We start from the raw sequence: 18,488 nt of genomic DNA, 5'->3' as shown, positions 1-18,488 counted from the left end.
AAGAAGGCTTGAATACACTTTCAAAAAAATGAAATTCATCCCATGAGTCGGCTAGAACTAACCAACAAAACTATTGGATCAAATATATTGATACAAGAAAATCCTTCATTAGCTAACCCAACTCGATCAACACTAACTCAGAAATGACTTTCCTTCATACTTCCTTTGGTAACTGAGTGATCTTAGTTAACACTCGTTCCATGCCAACTTTCCTTAGGTGATCAAGTGAGCTCAACAGATATTCACTCTGAACTTGATTAACATTGAAATGCTTATCATACACTAGAACTTCCTTTGACTCCTGAAAGAGCTCGGCATACACTAATTACTAGTATATATTTGACATTTGTATAACATCAAAGACAACATACAATTCAATGATTGTATCCAACAATCCATAATAGCATTATCTGCATTTCCTCAACCTCAAACCGTTTTGACAATAGTTCCTGCAAGAATCGTAACCCTTTGTAAGTAAAAGGTCATAAACTCAATCTACCACCCTATGCCAATCCAAATAGGGTTTTCCATGGTCCCAAAGTCTACAAGGAAGGAAATCTTTGTTCTGATACCACTAACACAAGGGAGAACCCAAAGGGGCACTCACAAACCACCCTTACAAGATTTACACAAAAGCCAAAACAAATATGAAAAAATCACCATTTTATAATGAATCCAATGTAGATTTGTTGAGACAATCTTCTTTAAATGTGTCAGGCATAATGCCTAGGTAGTTGTAGCCATATACATTCAAATTACAATCAACGAGGTTAGAAGCTCGAGCTTACAAATCCAAATTCCCATTATTTATCTTCAACTTACTTGATTACCACTTACTCTAATCCTAGATCTCAAATATATAGCCATCAAGACCACAAGTTGGCATGACAAATGCAATTATTACAAACTATAGGTCTTGCCCAAAAAGGAAAATCAACAATCACATAATTAAGAAAATTAACATCTACAAGAACAAAGATAGGTCCACACGCAATCCAAGAAGAGATCCTCAGGGCCACAGAAAGCCTTAATATCACAAAAACCCCACAAAAGCAAATAACCACATGTTACTCAACATGCCAAGAAATGAACACGCTAGGAGCAAAGAGAAAGGATAACTCCTCGATGAGATCAAATGATGTTCCAAAAAGGATACTGATCCACGATAGGCCCTCATGAGGTAACCAACTGCATGGAAAGAAAGAACATGAACAAAAAAGGTCATTCCATGAACAATAGACAAGAACAATAAATAGGGAAATATTTTTGGTTGATGCAAGATTACCAAAGAACCCAAGATGTTCTTGCATCACTATCTAACTACACACTATCTTCCAACATTATACTTGGGCATTTTTCTTGTATACTAACTACGAAAATTGATCATCAAGTTAAGCAACCTTACTAACTGATTATGTTTCCATCAATGACAGTATATATGCCTTCAATGTTGATCACTTCCCAACAATCTCCCCCTTGGGCATTAATGACAACACTTGGTGAAAAATGACTAAGTGTTAATGCCAAATCAAAACTTGCTCAAAATTATCTAACTATGCTTTCTCTTAACAATACTCCCCATTTATACTATACTATATAACTCCTCATTTTTCATTGTAATACTCCCACTTTAACATCAATGACAAAGGTGAGATTCAAAATGCTATGTACAAGTCAAAAAGTTCATCTGATCACATAGTATACCACACAAATCTTAATGCATCCACAAAATATATCTTCAAGGCTTCAAAATGTGTCCCATGACTTCTTCAAGTTCTCTGCTACCTAAATCTCACCACATAAGGTATAAGCTTCTATCTTAGCTACCTTCAAGTATGTAGGCTTGAATAAAGCATAATCTTGTTTTGATGATTCCAACAATCAAATTCCTTTTGCATTATTTCCAAATTAGGGGCCAGTAGATATCTCAGAAGTGCAAAAGCTTGAATAACCCTATCCTTTTCTCTTTGTAGAATACTTTTCTTATCTATCGATTTACAATCTTATCAAGATCTATAATAGCTTATTTCTAGATTAACCCTTATTTCTAAGCGTGCTCCTCTAATTTCTCTCTAATCAACTTGTTGATTTGATCTCCTAAGCCCTCTGTCATTATGTATGGCCTTCATGACCTATCCTAATGTTATCTAAAGAGTGGTACCTAAAAGCCCTGCAGCTACCCTATTTTCCACACACCCTACCCCAATTTTGGCTTGTTTTCTACAATAAAGAATGTCAAAGGTGCCTCATCATTGAAATAAGGGTAAGTGCAAGAAGTTGAGTCTCACTTTTGGGCAAAAAGTGTAAGTGTTTTCTCTATTTTTTGAATTTCTTGTCTATTGATGTCAAAATTTGAGGCACTTGGATATTGAATATCAAAAAACTTCAGTAATAGACATTGTAATGCTCATAGCCCTACTTTTTGAATATGTAATTTGTTTGAATGACCATATGATAGAATGTTTTTTGGTGTGGGTCTTAAAAAAACACTCTTTCAAAATGCTCATTTCATAACCATGCCACACTCGTGTGAACACCATAATTTGACACAAATAAATGATTTCTTGTGAATAATTATAAAGGAAGATACCTAACATGAAAGATTGATGAAAATATTTTTCCTTAATTTTCTATTGAGTAGTTTTTTTCTTAATTTTTAATTGGTTATTAAGCTAATTTTTGAAACCCTTGATTTATGAGCACCATAATTTGATCAAAATTTCACATTTTTAAATAAAGAATTTAACTTCAAAAGAGTTGTATGTCTAGATTGATGACATAAATTAATTTAAGAAAACCCCAAACTTAAAAAAGTCATTAAAGTTTTAGTGAACCTCACTATTTTACTTTTAGGTGCCACTTTTGATCAATAAATAATACAACAATAGTAAATAAAATCACAATAGTAAATTGTGAGCCTCTCATCGGGGAGGCCTTTGGTTTGAATCCAAACAACATTAACACATAATAATAATTAATCTTGATGATAATAAAAAATGAATAATGAATAATCTAGGCTTCGATTGATCACCTATCAAAAAAAATCACAACACTATGAATCTACATTTTTTAAATCAAGACAGTGAGAACTCTAATGGTTTTTTGTTTCGTCAAAATATTTGATCACAAAGACCCTCTAATAATTATGACAAGGCTTGAAATCATCAATTCAATGCCTTAGCCAAATCTAGGGAGGTGAAGGAATAGACTTGGTTTCACCAAGCCTATTCTGAACCAAAAACTAAGGTGAAGGGAAACAATATTGCTCCATGTTGTAAGAAATAGATGTGTATTATTTAAAATTCAAAAAATAGGTGCTCGTTATTCAAAAATAAGTCCAATGTCTAAAAATGCATTTAAAATAAAAATAACACAAAAAAATTGAAAATGGACACCATTTTTTATTAAATGGGTGCCCATTTTTAAATTTTGGATTTAGGCATCCGAACCTAATGTGAGTGCCCATTTCGTGCATCATTCCTCAATTCCACAAGACTTCCACAAGTTTGAGACTTCTTGCACTTACCTACAAAATGTCAATGGCATTCTATCCCAGAGGATTGTGGCCCAAATTTGGCCTAAGACCTTATGTTAGGTTATTAGCAAGAAATTTAATCCTCTAGTTGGCCTAGACTATTTTTGAATCATAAAATGATGGATTGAATAAAATAAACCCTACATCTCCTAATTTTAATAATACTTTATGATCCATGACTATTCGCAAAAAATAATTTTCAAGAATCAATCAACAATCAAATTACAATCTATTGCTTCTTCAATTGAGCATCCAAATCTTTCAGTCTTCAAATCATTCCTCCTTCATCAAGCATAATCACAAACTACAACATTCAAGGCTTGTCTTTCATTATTTCTTTTTAAGTTTTTGCAATCAAAATACAAGATTGCTTCTTCAATTGAGCATAAAATCTTTAAGTATTCAAAGCATTCCTCCTTCATCAAGCATTATTCACAAACTACAACATTCAAGGCTTATCTTTCATTATTTCTTTTTAAGTTTTTGCAAAATTCAAGTTATTACATTAATATATGTTGTCATATCCAAAGAAACATTGGGTCATCAAGGCATGAGGTGGTTTAAATCTACTTTCTATTCCATCTCTCCATATACAACTTCCTTCATTTTCAAGGTCAATTCCTAAATAGGGGTTTGACTAAGGGAACCCTCTTTAGCTAAACAAGTTACAAAGTTGTCAAACAAAATTAAAAAGGAACAAAAATTGTCGAAAGGATCCCTTGTAAATTCAATCAAAAGCTCTAGAAAGAAAACACCATTATCATTTTGTACCTAAGCATAGGGCCCTTTCCCACATTATAACCAAGTAGAGGGTACTTTCATGTCTTGTGCCTTCTAGATCCAACTAAGATTTGGCAAGTCAAGTTACAATTTTCAAAACTAAGATCCGCATTTACACATAACTACAAGATCTTGATTGTCAAAAATTTAAATCTATAGCAGTATAATTCCTTTTTCATTCCTAGGTGCATTTAAACCCTTTCGAATTTCTCTCTACATCTATTGTTCAATTCAATTAATTTACTTCCTAGTTACTTCTTGGTTGGATTAATTGTCTTATCTATTTCCTTCTCAAGTCTAAGAACAAATAAATTGAAACCCTTCTTGCACACACATTACATTAACATCTCCTTCTTACCAAGTGGTGTCAAATATACTTGTCTTACGGTAGTTTTGTATTCTAACATGTCTTATGAATTGGGAAAATTAGCTTTACAAGATATCCCTTTCATATTGTACTATATATAAACACAAGCACATTGAACTTATGGCTCACTATAAAGAATAGACATATTAGAGTCAACATGCCCATATCTAATTGTCCATGAAATTGGTATGCTACTTAAAAGTTGGATATAGATAAATCTTGAGATGAAATTCAAGCTTCAAATATAAATTTGATTTTGATAGTCCTAAAGTTAAATGTAAACTTGCATATTCAAGATTAAAATGTACAAATCATTTGTTCCAAGTTTCGGAGAGGAGGGTCAACTACCACCCATGTTCCAATCACCATTCATTGAATTTTCGCTAATCAAAAGACACTAAAAATTCGTCTAGTAGAATGAAAGACATTCTTTAATGGGATAAATCTTTAAATGAAATTCATGCTTCCAATATAAATCTAATTTTGATAGTCCTAAAGTTAAATGTAAACTTGCATATTCAAAGATCAAAATGTATAAATCATTTGTTACAAATCTGGGAGGAGGACCAACTACAACCCATGCTCCAATCATCATTTGTTGGAATTTTGCTGATTACAAGCTGCCAAAAATTCATTTGGTGGGATGAAAGACATTCATTAATGAAAAAATAAGTTTTTAATTTGATCAATTATGCAACTTTGTTAGTACCAGAAATGCACTACTCTGACATTTTTTCATAAGTATTAGATCAATTTTACAATTATTTTAGTTATCAAAGTGGACATGGTGATGACACAATAGAGAATTTGTTTCATGCGACACTTTAATGGCCCCTTCATGACTTTTCTGCACATAAAGTATCCTACAATTTTCATCTTTATTATTTAAAAGGGAAAACAATAGCTATAAATAATTAAGTTGCATGCAAATACAACTTGAACAATTATCAAAATCCAATATACTATTTATAAATTCAAGATACTCAAAACTAGTTATAACAGCTGCTGATACTCAGAAAAAAAAAAAATAACATTCCCAAAAAAAAAAAAATGCCGGGGAGGACGACAGAAACCAGATCTAAGAAACAAGTGATTTTTAGACTGTCATGAAGTAACAAACACGATATATTGTCTAAATTGGTATTTCGCAAGGACGATTTAACAACCAACAGATGATCACATCTGTGAGAGTACCGAGAAAATTCTACTAAAACATCATAAAATTTCACAATACTATTCATACTAAAAATATAAAATAAAGATTGACCAAACTTTTGAATCGGATAACATTGAGAATAGGCGTGGGATCCACGATTCCATTCCCCACTATGTAAGGGAAATCAGAAGATGTAAATTTCAAACTTCTCATAATATTAACATGGAAATAAGAGCACTTCATTTGAAAAAATCATAGAAAAGCGATGACCATGATAGTTGAGGGACCGAGTATTTTACTCTGAAAAATTCAAAATGACGATGATGATCGGACAACAGGAGAATCTTCGCCTTCAGACCTAGATGTGGACTAAGTTTTAATCACAAGGGAGGCATCGTAAGTGGGACTTCACTGCTTGTTTAGCTATTGCTATCGGAGCAAAAAGCTTGAAAGAGATTGAACGTAAGAGAATTCTTTACTACCATTGACCTAATATTCAATTCAAAATTTCTGTAAAGCCCACATTAAACAAAACTTCATGCAACTTCCAAAACCAATAGATATCAATAAAAGATACGTGACAAGAAACATACACTCAAGTAGGACTGGAAGCTTTGGAGTCGACGTATATAAGGTATAGACAACGTTGAAAATCGTCCCAGAATGTTAGATAAACATGAGTTGTGAGGCCCAGTGCTGCTCCCAGACTGTTCGACCAGCATGTGGATCGCCTGCTGACAAGCAATGTTCTGCTGTACGGACACTAAACTATAGTACACTCCATTACAATCTACACCCGTGCCCCTAAACAAATGCATAGAAATACACGTCTATCTGATCATATACCATTACCTCCCGAGTCCCAACAAACTTAGGCTTGCTTGCCTTACAGGTACTGTTGATGAATTCTACCCCGGTTTTCTTCCCACCACAATCTCGCCTGTGCCTCTCCAAATTTTTCGCGGCTGCATTAAAATGCGCTCATTAATATCTGTTTATAACTTGAAATAGATAGATGAGTAAAATAAATGAAGGGGGAGTAGTAATGGATTTGGGGAACCCACCTAAATCTGACGCGCCTGAGCTCCCTGGCGCCGTCAGGAAGAGACCTAATGGTGATGTACACGCCCGGTTCGTCCTCTTCGACCCACTCCATCTCCTGGTCGCTTACGTTGCTCGCAGAAACTGAGAGGTCGTCGGATCGATCCGCGTCCATGGACGAGCTCCCCGCTTTGCTTGAGAGATTTGGCGTGGCGGCCAAGCTGCTGTGCTGGTCCATTGAGTCGGATGAGGAGTATCCCACGCCCTGTCCTGCTGCGTTGCACTGCCTGTAGAAGTTGCGAGGTAAACGCTCGTTGTGCAGCGGCGGCGTCACTGGACTCTCCTCCGCATGAGCCCTCTGCGGATGTACAATGTGTTTCAGTGAAAGGAGGTACCAAGTTCAAATCCCCACAAAGTATAGAGCTTCCATTACGGAGGTGCCGAGTTCGAATCCCCACAAAATACAAACCTTCCATTACGGACAGAACACAAAAAGGAGGAGGTTATTTTATTACCTCTTCCTCTTCTCCCGTGGGGAGATACACGGTCTGCCGGTTGAATCGCTGGACGTTGTACAGCTCCATGACCTTGTCGTAATTTTCCGACCACCATCGTTGTGCCTGCCACTTGTTGAACATCTCCCGGCTTCAAACAACAAGAAAACTACTATTACTGTGGGAAATAAATGCAAATGAACTGTCCGGCATAGCTGCAGACATGTAGAAAATAAATGCATATGAACAGTCCGGCATAGCTGCAGACTGTAGTTGCACACCCCCTGACTGACACAAATGCATTTTTAGAAACAAGATATAAAGTCATATTATAATGCGTTCAGAAGAAACTTCAATTTTTGAGGGGGAATAACAGGAGCAGATAATGAACTGAGGCTTTCGCCTGGGTTCTGATGAGGTTGATCACTTATGTTCTTGTGTAACCTCAGTTTAATGACTATCAAAGCCAATTTATGAGTTGATCGGTGCATCTTACTAGGCAAGAAAATCTGATAAGCGAAAACATTTTACATTTTTAGCTGTATTTGATTGCAAAATAGGTTTGATGTTCCAACCTAGGTAATAGGCTTTATCCTAGTAATTCCTTAGGTATTGCATTCTTTCTTTCCAAAAATTGTTATTGCCAAAGTAAATCGAGGAGAGAAGAGAAGGCAATGAATCAATGTTTTGAATGAAATCAAAGAGCAAGGACGATATGTCAAATAAGCGGCTATTTTTAAGAGGGTCTAGAGGGCCTATTTTGAAAATTACTTGTGCGACTGTTTAATAAAAGGCGCATTATTGAGAGGAAAATGGAAAGAATGTTTCTATATGATCTGGTTTGATAGACTACCTGAAGCGGATACGTTTGAGGTCGTTTCCACCCTCTGGTAAAGAAATCAGAGTGATGAGAACCCCAGGTTCGACCTGTGCAATCCATTCTTTGTTCTCCTCTTCCTCTTCCATGGAGACGGCATCGGCACGACTACTATTTTCGCGGCGGCGTGCGGCCGGGGATTCGAACCTAGGCGTCCCTTCGGCGCTGGAATTAGCGGTTCGAAACCTGTATTCGCCGAGTACGTTATCTCTGGAGAAGTTCCAGGCAGGTGTAGAACTGGAGCTTCCTGTGACGCGGTAGCCATACTGCGTTCCTTCTGATGCATCGTCCACCTCCAGGGAATGCTGCGGAACTCCCTTGCGATAAACGCTTGACGTAGCGCACGGTTTACAGTGCCTGTATGCTCCCGAGAATTTCAACGCCATGTCTTTGATCTGAAAGAGGATTAATATTTCACATCGGAATCAAGTTTCACATAAGAGACAATATACTGTTCATACATTAGAAATTACCTTAAGATTTGATGAAAACTTGAAAAGTTCAGACTGAGGATTTCAACTTATTGAATATCATATTTGAATTGATTTTCTTAAATTAAACCAATAATCCCTCTTTTGCAGTTTTATGCTAACTGATTGTCACATTTCATATCCTAAGGTAACAAAAACAGTAAAGTAACGCTCCCGCTTGTGCAGAATTTATGCGGACTCAGCGCATTTCATCGAAGGCAAAAACAATAAGGTAATATCTTGCAACCGGGTAAATTTTTAAAACACAGAACTGTTATCCATTCAAAAGCTGCAGATATATGAACATTTTCCCTAAATTGCAAACTGAAAAGCTTCCTAAAATTTTAAAACAAAAACATTTCCTGAGGTTGTGAGATTGAAAAATAGGACGGCTTTGGAGTATTTTAACCGGATTTAACAACAGCAAAGTTCTATTCTCAGCCACCTAAGAAACCTCGAATTCGAAATCGAAAACTTTAGTAAGCAGTATTTTAGCAATGAGTTATTTTAATCACAGCAAATCTGCAAATTATCTCAGACGCCTCTGAGATTAAAATATTGGACGATTTAACCAACTGTTCTAAACTAGCTCAGATTTTGCACATATTTCAAAATATTCAGTACTCATACTATTTCAAGGGTACACAACCAGATGCAAAAAGGAAAGAAGCTGCAGAGATCAAAACAAAAACCTGAGAAGTGAGATTCTTGATGGCTTCTTTAGAAGCAGGCGACCTCGGCGTATTGGAGCCATCCATCTGCGGGTTTTCATGGAGAGAAGAATCATCGAAGCGCTTGGAACACGCAATGCAGGTCAACATTATTACTTCTAATCAAAATACTAGGATCCCCCCTACAGACACCACAAAACTGTAAAGACCGCTTCTGAGCCAAACAGATGCAGGAGCGGCTCAAATCGGCAGTAGAAATGATGAAAATTTCCGTTGTATAACAACACCGACAAAAGCTGTGCATATAATGTTTTTCCCGGACTCTTCTTCTTCCTCAACAATCCGCCTCGGGAGTCGTTTCCACTTAAAGCAAAAGGAAAATCACAAATTTATCTTTTCCTTTTTCGTTTCTTGTCCCCTGCAAACAGCATAAATTAAAGCCGGTCACGGCAGCCTTTGCCGTCAAATTTCTCCCCCAAACAAGCAAAGAACGAAGCAATCCATCTTAACCAGAGCATGCGCTAAATTATGCTCAATCCGTCATTTCAAACCCCACCAACAGCTAAAAACGACCGTAATCTCGTCAAATCAATTTCTTCTTTAATTTGACGTACCTGCGAAGCTGAAAATCACATCAAATCCGCCGCTCCTCTGCCAGTCCTCCGCCATAGCTGCAGCTTGCTCCTACGATTTATCGGGGATCCGCTCCCTCGACGCCAATTCTTCCGTCAATAGACGGCCCTCGCTCCGTTACTTTTATGATTACGCCTATGATTATCATTACTCTAAGAATTCACGTGGGCCTCGACTGTCGCAAATATTTAAAGCTTATTTATAGCCTTGTTACAACACGTATTCTGATAAATGTAAATTTTAAATACCCCAAGACGAGTGGTGCATCGTTTAAATATTTTAACTCACGTCGTTATCGTCAAAGAATATTTTATTTTAGAGATGAGTGGGCTTTAGTTGCACCACACCTAATTATTTATAGCCCTAACCCCTAAATGCTGGCCACAAATACTTGATGTACGCTCTAAGGTAAAGGACTCATCCCCCATTGTGAGGAGCATTGCAAGACTTTTGAATTTTGATTTCAAGTTTACTAGACAAGACAAACATGAGGACAAAAACATGCTAATTCTCATATTTGATTTCAAACAAGTTAAACCATAACAATGTAAAGACAAGTTGAAATGCTAAAAAGGAATACTATTTGTCTTCTTCCTTTTCATTTTTGTCATGGAGGTGTTAATTTGGTTCTAATGTATAATTTTGACTTTTATAGTGATTTTTTAAATTCAACTTTATACTTTGAACTTAGCAAGAGATGGCTAAATTGTCTATAACAATATAACTTTTTTTAATAATTTAAGTTATGTATTTATTTCTCGAATTCTATTCAATGGCTTGAAGCTCAATCCAATTCAATGCTAAAGATCAAAATTAACTCGTTGAAATTTAAAGTTTGAATTCTACACAATCTCCTTCCAATTAATTGTTGTGCTTTGTTCACATGTCAAGGTGTCTTGAAATAAGAGTCGAAGTCAAGAATAAAAAGATAAATTAATTACCTTAATTTTTCATCATGTTTTAGTCATTCTAATATCTATTGCATCAATTACTTTCAATCACCTAGCACTGTTATATCTACATCATCATAATTTGTATATATTATTTGTTTTCTTCTAAAATTACTGAAAGTGTAAAATTGGTCACAGGGTTAGTCTAAAATTCCCACAATTTAGGTTGAGGGTGCAAGGGCCAGGGGGACGTTGATTGCCAAAGATTATTAAATAACAAGGTCGACAAATTGTAACGCCCCGCCATGTGACCCAAAAGAAGTTAACCCAAAGTTTTACTAAGCTTGTCAAACACTTTTAAAAAAAAAAAATTAAAGATAATAACTTAACAACAATAGTTATAACTTAGCAGAAGCAATTAACATTCACATAAACACATACCATAAAACATATTACAATTCTTAAGGGTCCCATGACGTTGAATCGCATTTAAATTTAATTAATAATAAATCTAATATATAATAAATCCACATCAAATAATAATATACCGGTATGAATTCATTTAAATAATAAACAAATATATATGATGACAATTGGCAATAAATAGAACGCACAATCATCCATTGTACAAGTCACATGGTATGAAAGGTTGAAATAATATACATCATCACTTAAGATCTTATGAAATCAAATACAATACAATAGTACAACCATCCAACATAGAAATACAAGAACAGATAGAAAGGAACATTTGCACAAACACATCCAGCAATGGCATCTAATGGTCAGATCTCAATGGTATAGAAAAAGCACTACGACCTGACCCCATGGAACCTAAATGGCCCACTCCCATCGCATTAAGGAGATAGTCTCAAGTCCCAAATAGGATAACAAACTCAAAAGTCAAAAACCAACATCTAGGTTCAAGGAATCACTTGAAAGAAAACTATCTCAAAGGGTACCAAGTCACAAGTATCAACTAATCGCAGAGGCAACATAGACACATAGAAAATATACTCTAAGCTCATAAAATCACAATTCAAAGAATCATAGTAATTCACCTCAGTCCTACACAAGTGACTGGAAAGCATCAAAAGATAATTCACAATAACCCATCAGTTCTTTACAAGCAACTGGAAAGCATCCCAAAAATAACTGATCGATGACTCAAAAAAGGTTAAGTCAAGTATGTCATAACATTCATTTTGTAATCACATGAAGACGCTAAAAGCAATAGTAAACAATATAACCAAACTCATCATCAAGCATACCAACACATTACCATGGTTGAGTTTAAAAGATCAAAGATCAAATCATCATAATATCGCAAACAAAGAACTCCCAAGCCTCTAGTAAATGTCCTAAAACTAGTCAACACTCTAGTCAACCCAAACCCAAAACATAGACAACATACAGATAACAAAGTAGTTTCATAGTTTGGTTTGATTTGAAAATACATAGTTGAGTTAACAGTAAGGTTTAAGTATTTGTTTCAATGTATGTTTCAAGTAGATGAGATTCACAGTCTACTCTTACAAATTAACCCATTTCTTATATTTAAATAAAATGCACAATGACTCTTATCTTATGAGATAATCAATAATTCATTATTTTAATAATTTAGTAATTTAATTATTTTAAGTTATTATTTAAATAATTAATGATTATTTTAATAATCAAAATCATTAAATAATAACATAATGAATAAAGTTAAACTTAACCAAATAATATTTAATTTAGTTTCATTAAATTTAACTAATAATTACGAAAGAAATTATATTAATATATTATTAATTATTAATTAACAAAATTATTAATAAAATTATTAAGAACTAATTAAAATTAACTATATTTAAATATATTAAAAAATTCATTAATAATTATTTAAAAACTTATTAATACAATTATTTACAAATAATAATTAAATTTAATATTAATAATATTAAATAATAAAAAAATAAAAAAATTTAATAATAAAGCGTATGTTTTAAAGGCACGTCGCCCTTTCATGTTGCCATGACAGTAGGTGTACCTGCTGCTCACAGCAGCAGGCCTATCATGCAGCCTCTAATGGTCATTGCCAGCCTATGTTGTTGTGGCGGGGAGGTAAAAAGGAAAAGGGGAGGTGGGGATTTGGTGGCCCCACCTCCTCCCAATTTATAATTTTAATTTAATTTAATTTTTTTAATTTTATGAATATAAAAATTTATAAATTGTTTCCAAGAACGCCCCCTACCATAATATCATTATTTATATTTTTTTTAGAAGAGATTTTAATAATACCTTAATAATACCTTGATAGGGAAAATATGGCAAACCCGTCAAGTTTATATACTAAACTTTTGATTTCATTTCAAACCCTTCCTTATTAGAACACTAATTTCTTTCAATTATAGAATGAGGATTTCTAATTTCTCTTTCAATCCTGATATACAAATGGAATTTGATACGATTATCAATAGATTCAGAATTAAAGATTGAAAGATTCATATAACGAACTTTGGAAAACATATTTCAACAATCATGAAGAAGACAGGAATAATAAATAACGTAGTTAACTAGGTGGATCAAAACACAAGAATCTACTTGGTTCTAATGCTAAAATCGCAAACACCCAAAAGATTGTGAGAGAAATTTCTTCTCTTTGAAAAGTCCTTCTCCAAAATTGTCGATCCCTAGAAAATGGATGCTCAAATGCTGATAAGAAGTTCTCTACTAAATTTGGGGCACTAATTGTGCAATCACTCAAGAGAACTCCTTGATCATAACCTTTTTAACTCTCTATTATCTTTTTCGAAACTTCATGCACAATTTATGAAATTTTAAATATATTTAATAACTTTAAAAAAAATTAAAAAATCTATAACACTCTTTAATTAATTTATTATATTTTAATCTCATGCAGAAGCTTTATGCAATTTAATTAAAATAAACTTTGTTAAATAATTGCTTACTGTCTCTTAATAATTTTTTATGCATTTTTAATATAATATTTATTAACTTAAGTAATAATATTATTTAGCATTTATTTAAAAAATGATCTCCTACATATATTATTATTAAATTAATTAAATATTATTACACTCTCAAATTAGAACTATAATTTTCTCTCTTAAATTTATTTCTTTTTATTTAATTAATTACCCAATTAATCAAATATAATTAAATATTGAAAATATCATAATAATTTCCATTAAATTAAATCATTAATTTAATCTTTTAATTTGACTTAATTAATAGAAAAATCACCAAAGACCTATAGGACGAAATACGAAAACCCATCACAAAATATCATATACAAGATCAAACTCAAGGGTTATAATCACGGATTTATGTCATACGACGCATTTGGAAAGGTAATCACCTCAGATACTTGTCCTAATTTTCTAGGAAAATTGGTTTAAAGGTTTAAGATTTGGACTCAAGAATTTATCTCCCCACTTATATCATTGAAATATTGTGATAAGGTAAGCTCATCCTGGAAATTCTAGGAAGTTGATGCCCGGTACCTGCAATCTGCATAAAATCCATGCATGTACAAACACAATATTCTAAACTAAATAGACAATGGCAGGAAGTGGTCCATCGTGCAGATCTTGACTAGCAGGTGACTACGACTCCCTTCCTCAACCACATCAGAAATGTCAAACATAAAAAAAACATGCACACACACCATACACATGTATGGGGTAAGTATCCATAGAAACCACATAAAAATCATTAATCTAACTAACATCGTTAAATAATTGAAAGTCATTACATGAACATATATATCATCATCGAACAATCATGCATACATGAAATAACTAGGTAACTTAATATATACTCAACTAAGTATGAAATGACATATAATCAAATACGGTGACTAAGTACTGACAATCATAAAACACAATAAAAAAACTAGCCTAAAAGAATCTGACAATACAATAAAAAAAAGTCAAGTTACTTTTCAATCTCAAGTGTTGATTCGAGGAAAAAAACTGTAAATACATAAATTTTGACAACAATATGGTCATTTCTACAAATAAGGATCAAATTCTTAGTCAAAGGACATTTTTAAAAGAGAAAGTTTAGTTTTGTCTTGTGATATTGACCTTGTGCAAATGTTAAGAATGCTCCATTTCATATGTTATCATTTTGCTTCAAATACATCTAATATTAAGCACTTTTGTGCTACAATTTAAAAGTGAATATCATTATTAAAATAAAAAAAAAACTTGCAATCAACTAATAAAATTAATTGTCTCAATAATTCTCATTTTTTGTAGGTTTATTTTGTATGTTACATGATTTGTCACAACTTTAAAGTATATAAATTGGACCGTTTTAGTAACAAAATATATTAAACTTGCTCAAAGTTGAAATACTAAAAGGGGATAGTATTTGTCTTCTTCCTTTTCATGTAGGTGTTAATCTAGTTGTAATGTATAACTTTGACTTTTATAGTACTTTTTTTAATTCGACTTTCTAATTTGAACATAGCAAGAGAAGTCTAAATTGTCTATATAAGTTATTGATTCATTTCTCAAATTCTATTCAATGGTGTGAAGCTCAATATAATTTGATTCTCAAGAACAAAATTAACTTGTTGAAATTTAAATTTTGAGCCATGCAATCTCCTTCCAACTAATTGTTGTGCTTTGTTCACATGCCAAGGTCTCTTGAATTAAGGGTCAAAGTCAAGATTACAAAGATAAATTACTTGCCTTGTTTTTTACATTATATTTTAGTCATTCTAATATCTTGTGTAGCAAGTACTTTCAATCGACTAACATTGTTATATCTACATCATCATAATTTGTATATATATTTTTTGTCTTCTAAAATTACTAAAAGTGTGAAATTGGTCACAAGGCTAGTCTAAAATAAAAATCATTGCATAACAAGTTGGATAAATTGTTTTTTATCAATATTATCTTAGTTTTGAATCCTAAGTGTTGATTTGGAAAAAAAAATTCTAAGTACATAAATTTTGACAACATGGTCATATCTACAAACAAGGATCAAATTCTTAGTCAAGGATCATTTTTAAAAGAAAGTTTAACTTTGTCTTGTGATATTGACCTTGTGAAAATTTCAAGAATGTTCCAATTCATATGTTATCATTTTGCTTCCAATACATCTAATATTGAGCCCTTTTCAGCTACAATTTAAAAGTGAATATCAAAAATTGAAATTAAAAGACTTACAATCAACTAATAAAAATAATTCCTCAATAATTCTCATTTTTAATAGGTTTTGTTCGTATGTTACATAATTTATCACAACTTTAAAGTATGTAAATTGGACCATTTTAGTAATGAAATATATTAAACAAGTTCTCAATGTTATTTTTAGATTATATATTTGTGTGGTATTTTTTTTGCATCAAATAAACCATAACAATGTAAAGAAAAGTTGAAATGCTAAAAAGGAATAGTATTTATCGTCTTCCTTTTCATGCTTGCCATTTCATGTAGGTGTTAATTTGGTTGTAATTGTTGGAAGTTTAATTGGGAAACTGAGATGCTAAGAGGGGGGGTGAATCAGAATCTATGAAACTTTTATCCTTCAAACTAACTTTATTGCATTCACCATATTGATCATCTCATATCTAGTTTATCATAATATAAATCAAATGCTGAAAAAAATCTAAGTATCAATCACATCCATGAAATGGAAGCACATAACACAAAAGATTTGGTTACCCATAAACCCTCCAAGGTGAAGGTAAAATTGGGGTGGGGATGACACCCACAAATCTTCACTACTATTGTAACAAAGCTAACCTGTTAGGGTTACAATCTTGATCACTTCTGATGATATACCATGTGAGGGGTTTTCTCTGCTAAAAGTGATTAAGATTGTTAGGTCTTAGCTTGATTAAAAGATTTTACACTTACAATGAAGTAAGGACTATGTTAGGAGATTTACAAAGGTCTTTAAAACCACTCTGTTAAGATATTTTCCCTGATTCAATCTGTTAAAATTGACTTAGTACCTAATCCTTTGGTCTGCACTTATAATTGCTAATTATGGATCTCATCCTTCCAATCTTTGATCTGATCTCCAATTTGATATAGCTTTGATCAGTCCTTCACTACTTCATTAGGTCACTAAACTTTGTTCTTCACTACTCTCACATGTAGCATCCAAAACCTAACTCCTTCAGACAATACTTCGCTTCCTTCATACACTTCACAATCTCTTCTGTGATAGCTCATTCCACACTTTTTTAAAATAAAGTTTGGATAAATTTAAAGACATTTGTAGAGTCTTCTAGATGCTTCCCTTTTTGCCTCTTCATCTGATTGGTTATTCTTTCCTCCTAGGGATCAGTGATCCACGTCAGAATGTGTAACAACCTCTATAATAAACTCTACGATCATTAAATGTCATGTTAATGTTGGCTTGAAGCGGTTTACCTCAAAGTTTGTATCATTCCAGACTTTTATGTTCTCTCTGTGTTACTCGACACACACTATTTCTGATGCTTGGTCATAGTTGTTCTTTATGTTGTTGCTTGGCCTTAATTGTACTCAACTCCTTCTGTATAACTTGACATCCATGTGCTCTATCTTCTTGGCATTCACTGTACTCAGCTTATACTAAAAATACTCGGTTACCAAAGACTTGCTCGACTCCTATAGAGCTTGGCATATACATGATTATTTACAAGCCTTTACATGACTCAGCCTATATAGAGTAACTTGGTCGCAATGATGACCGACTGACTCTACCTTGTATATGACTAAGTGTTTGACACTAATAGACAACAAGACTTAGAGATACTAACAATCTCCCCCTTTGACATTAGTAGAAAAAAATACTTTGTCATGACATATTTGCAATAAAAGAATAAGAGTACTCCCCCTAAGCCTATGACTCAGTTCTTATGGAACTTCTAAACTTTTCTTTACAATACAATATACAATACTTTACATGACTCAAATTAGTCTATCCTCCTTGTAACTCACCATTCCCCCTTTATCATTTCAATTCTTATATATCAATCATTTCCCCCTTTATTCTTTCATAATTCCCTCTTGTTTTTGACACTTATGTCTATTTCTTTTGTTGTTGGGGTTTTTGTTGCTGGGGTTGTGAGGGTGGAATCAAGCCATATTTATCAATTAATGGTTTGCGAATTTGATTGATCATGGAAAGTGAATGATCCCATGTCGTTCTTACTTATTCCAAAACATGAATATTCAACTCCAAAATTGCTGCTAAGTCAATTAAGTTGTCAGCAATTGAAAGATTATGATCTCTTTGCACTAGATCCTTTGCTGAAATTATACCTCTTTGCATAACCTCCAAATGAGGTATCAACATTGACTAGATGGAGATGAGTTTGGACCTCATTCATCTATATGTTGTTTGTAGCTCAACCAACCTCCCTTGTGCAAACAACAATATGTTATAATCCATTGAGCTTGATTCAACTGACTGAGAGGTAGATCCTCCCGATTGCTTCATGTTACCCTAAATCCTCTGAATGTTTTCCTAAAATTCATTTGTAAACCTTGACACATCAAAAAGTATATTATATAGATCTTGTACCTTTTTCACAAGTTCTTGCTATTCAACTTTTC

At 33.3% G+C, this 18,488-nt stretch overlaps 1 protein-coding gene and 1 long non-coding RNA gene across 3 annotated transcripts; both read right to left on the bottom strand.

The window, feature by feature from the left end:
- Positions 1-331: 331 nt before the first annotated feature.
- LOC149533883 (uncharacterized) lies at positions 332-6,656 on the bottom strand. Its single transcript, XR_016356774.1, has 2 exons — positions 6,432-6,656; positions 332-449 (listed from the first exon to the last, which is right to left on the bottom strand). It is a non-coding gene; the product is annotated as an uncharacterized LOC149533883 (long non-coding RNA).
- LOC149533882 (protein Brevis radix-like 1) lies at positions 6,374-10,197 on the bottom strand. 2 transcript variants are annotated; one of them, XM_089803562.1, is made up of 6 exons: positions 10,006-10,197; positions 9,413-9,809; positions 8,227-8,645; positions 7,395-7,524; positions 6,903-7,237; positions 6,374-6,803 (listed from the first exon to the last, which is right to left on the bottom strand). In XM_089803562.1, the coding sequence occupies exons 2-6, from the start codon at positions 9,539-9,541 to the stop codon at positions 6,725-6,727; spliced, it is 1,092 nt and encodes a 363-aa protein (XP_089659688.1). In that variant the 5' UTR covers positions 9,542-9,809; positions 10,006-10,197; the 3' UTR covers positions 6,374-6,724. The 2 variants fall into 2 exon arrangements, with proteins under 2 accessions (XP_089659688.1, XP_089659687.1); XM_089803561.1 differs by having other exon boundaries at positions 9,413-10,196.
- Between the last annotated feature and the right edge of the window lie 8,291 nt (positions 10,198-18,488).

The sequence above is a fragment of the Cupressus sempervirens genome, chromosome 10 (assembly GCF_028749045.1).
Source record: "Cupressus sempervirens isolate cs-2001-9-10 chromosome 10, ASM2874904v1, whole genome shotgun sequence".
In the NCBI taxonomy this organism is placed as follows: domain Eukaryota; kingdom Viridiplantae; phylum Streptophyta; class Pinopsida; order Cupressales; family Cupressaceae; genus Cupressus; species Cupressus sempervirens.
This window is presented reverse-complemented; position numbering and strand designations above follow the sequence as displayed.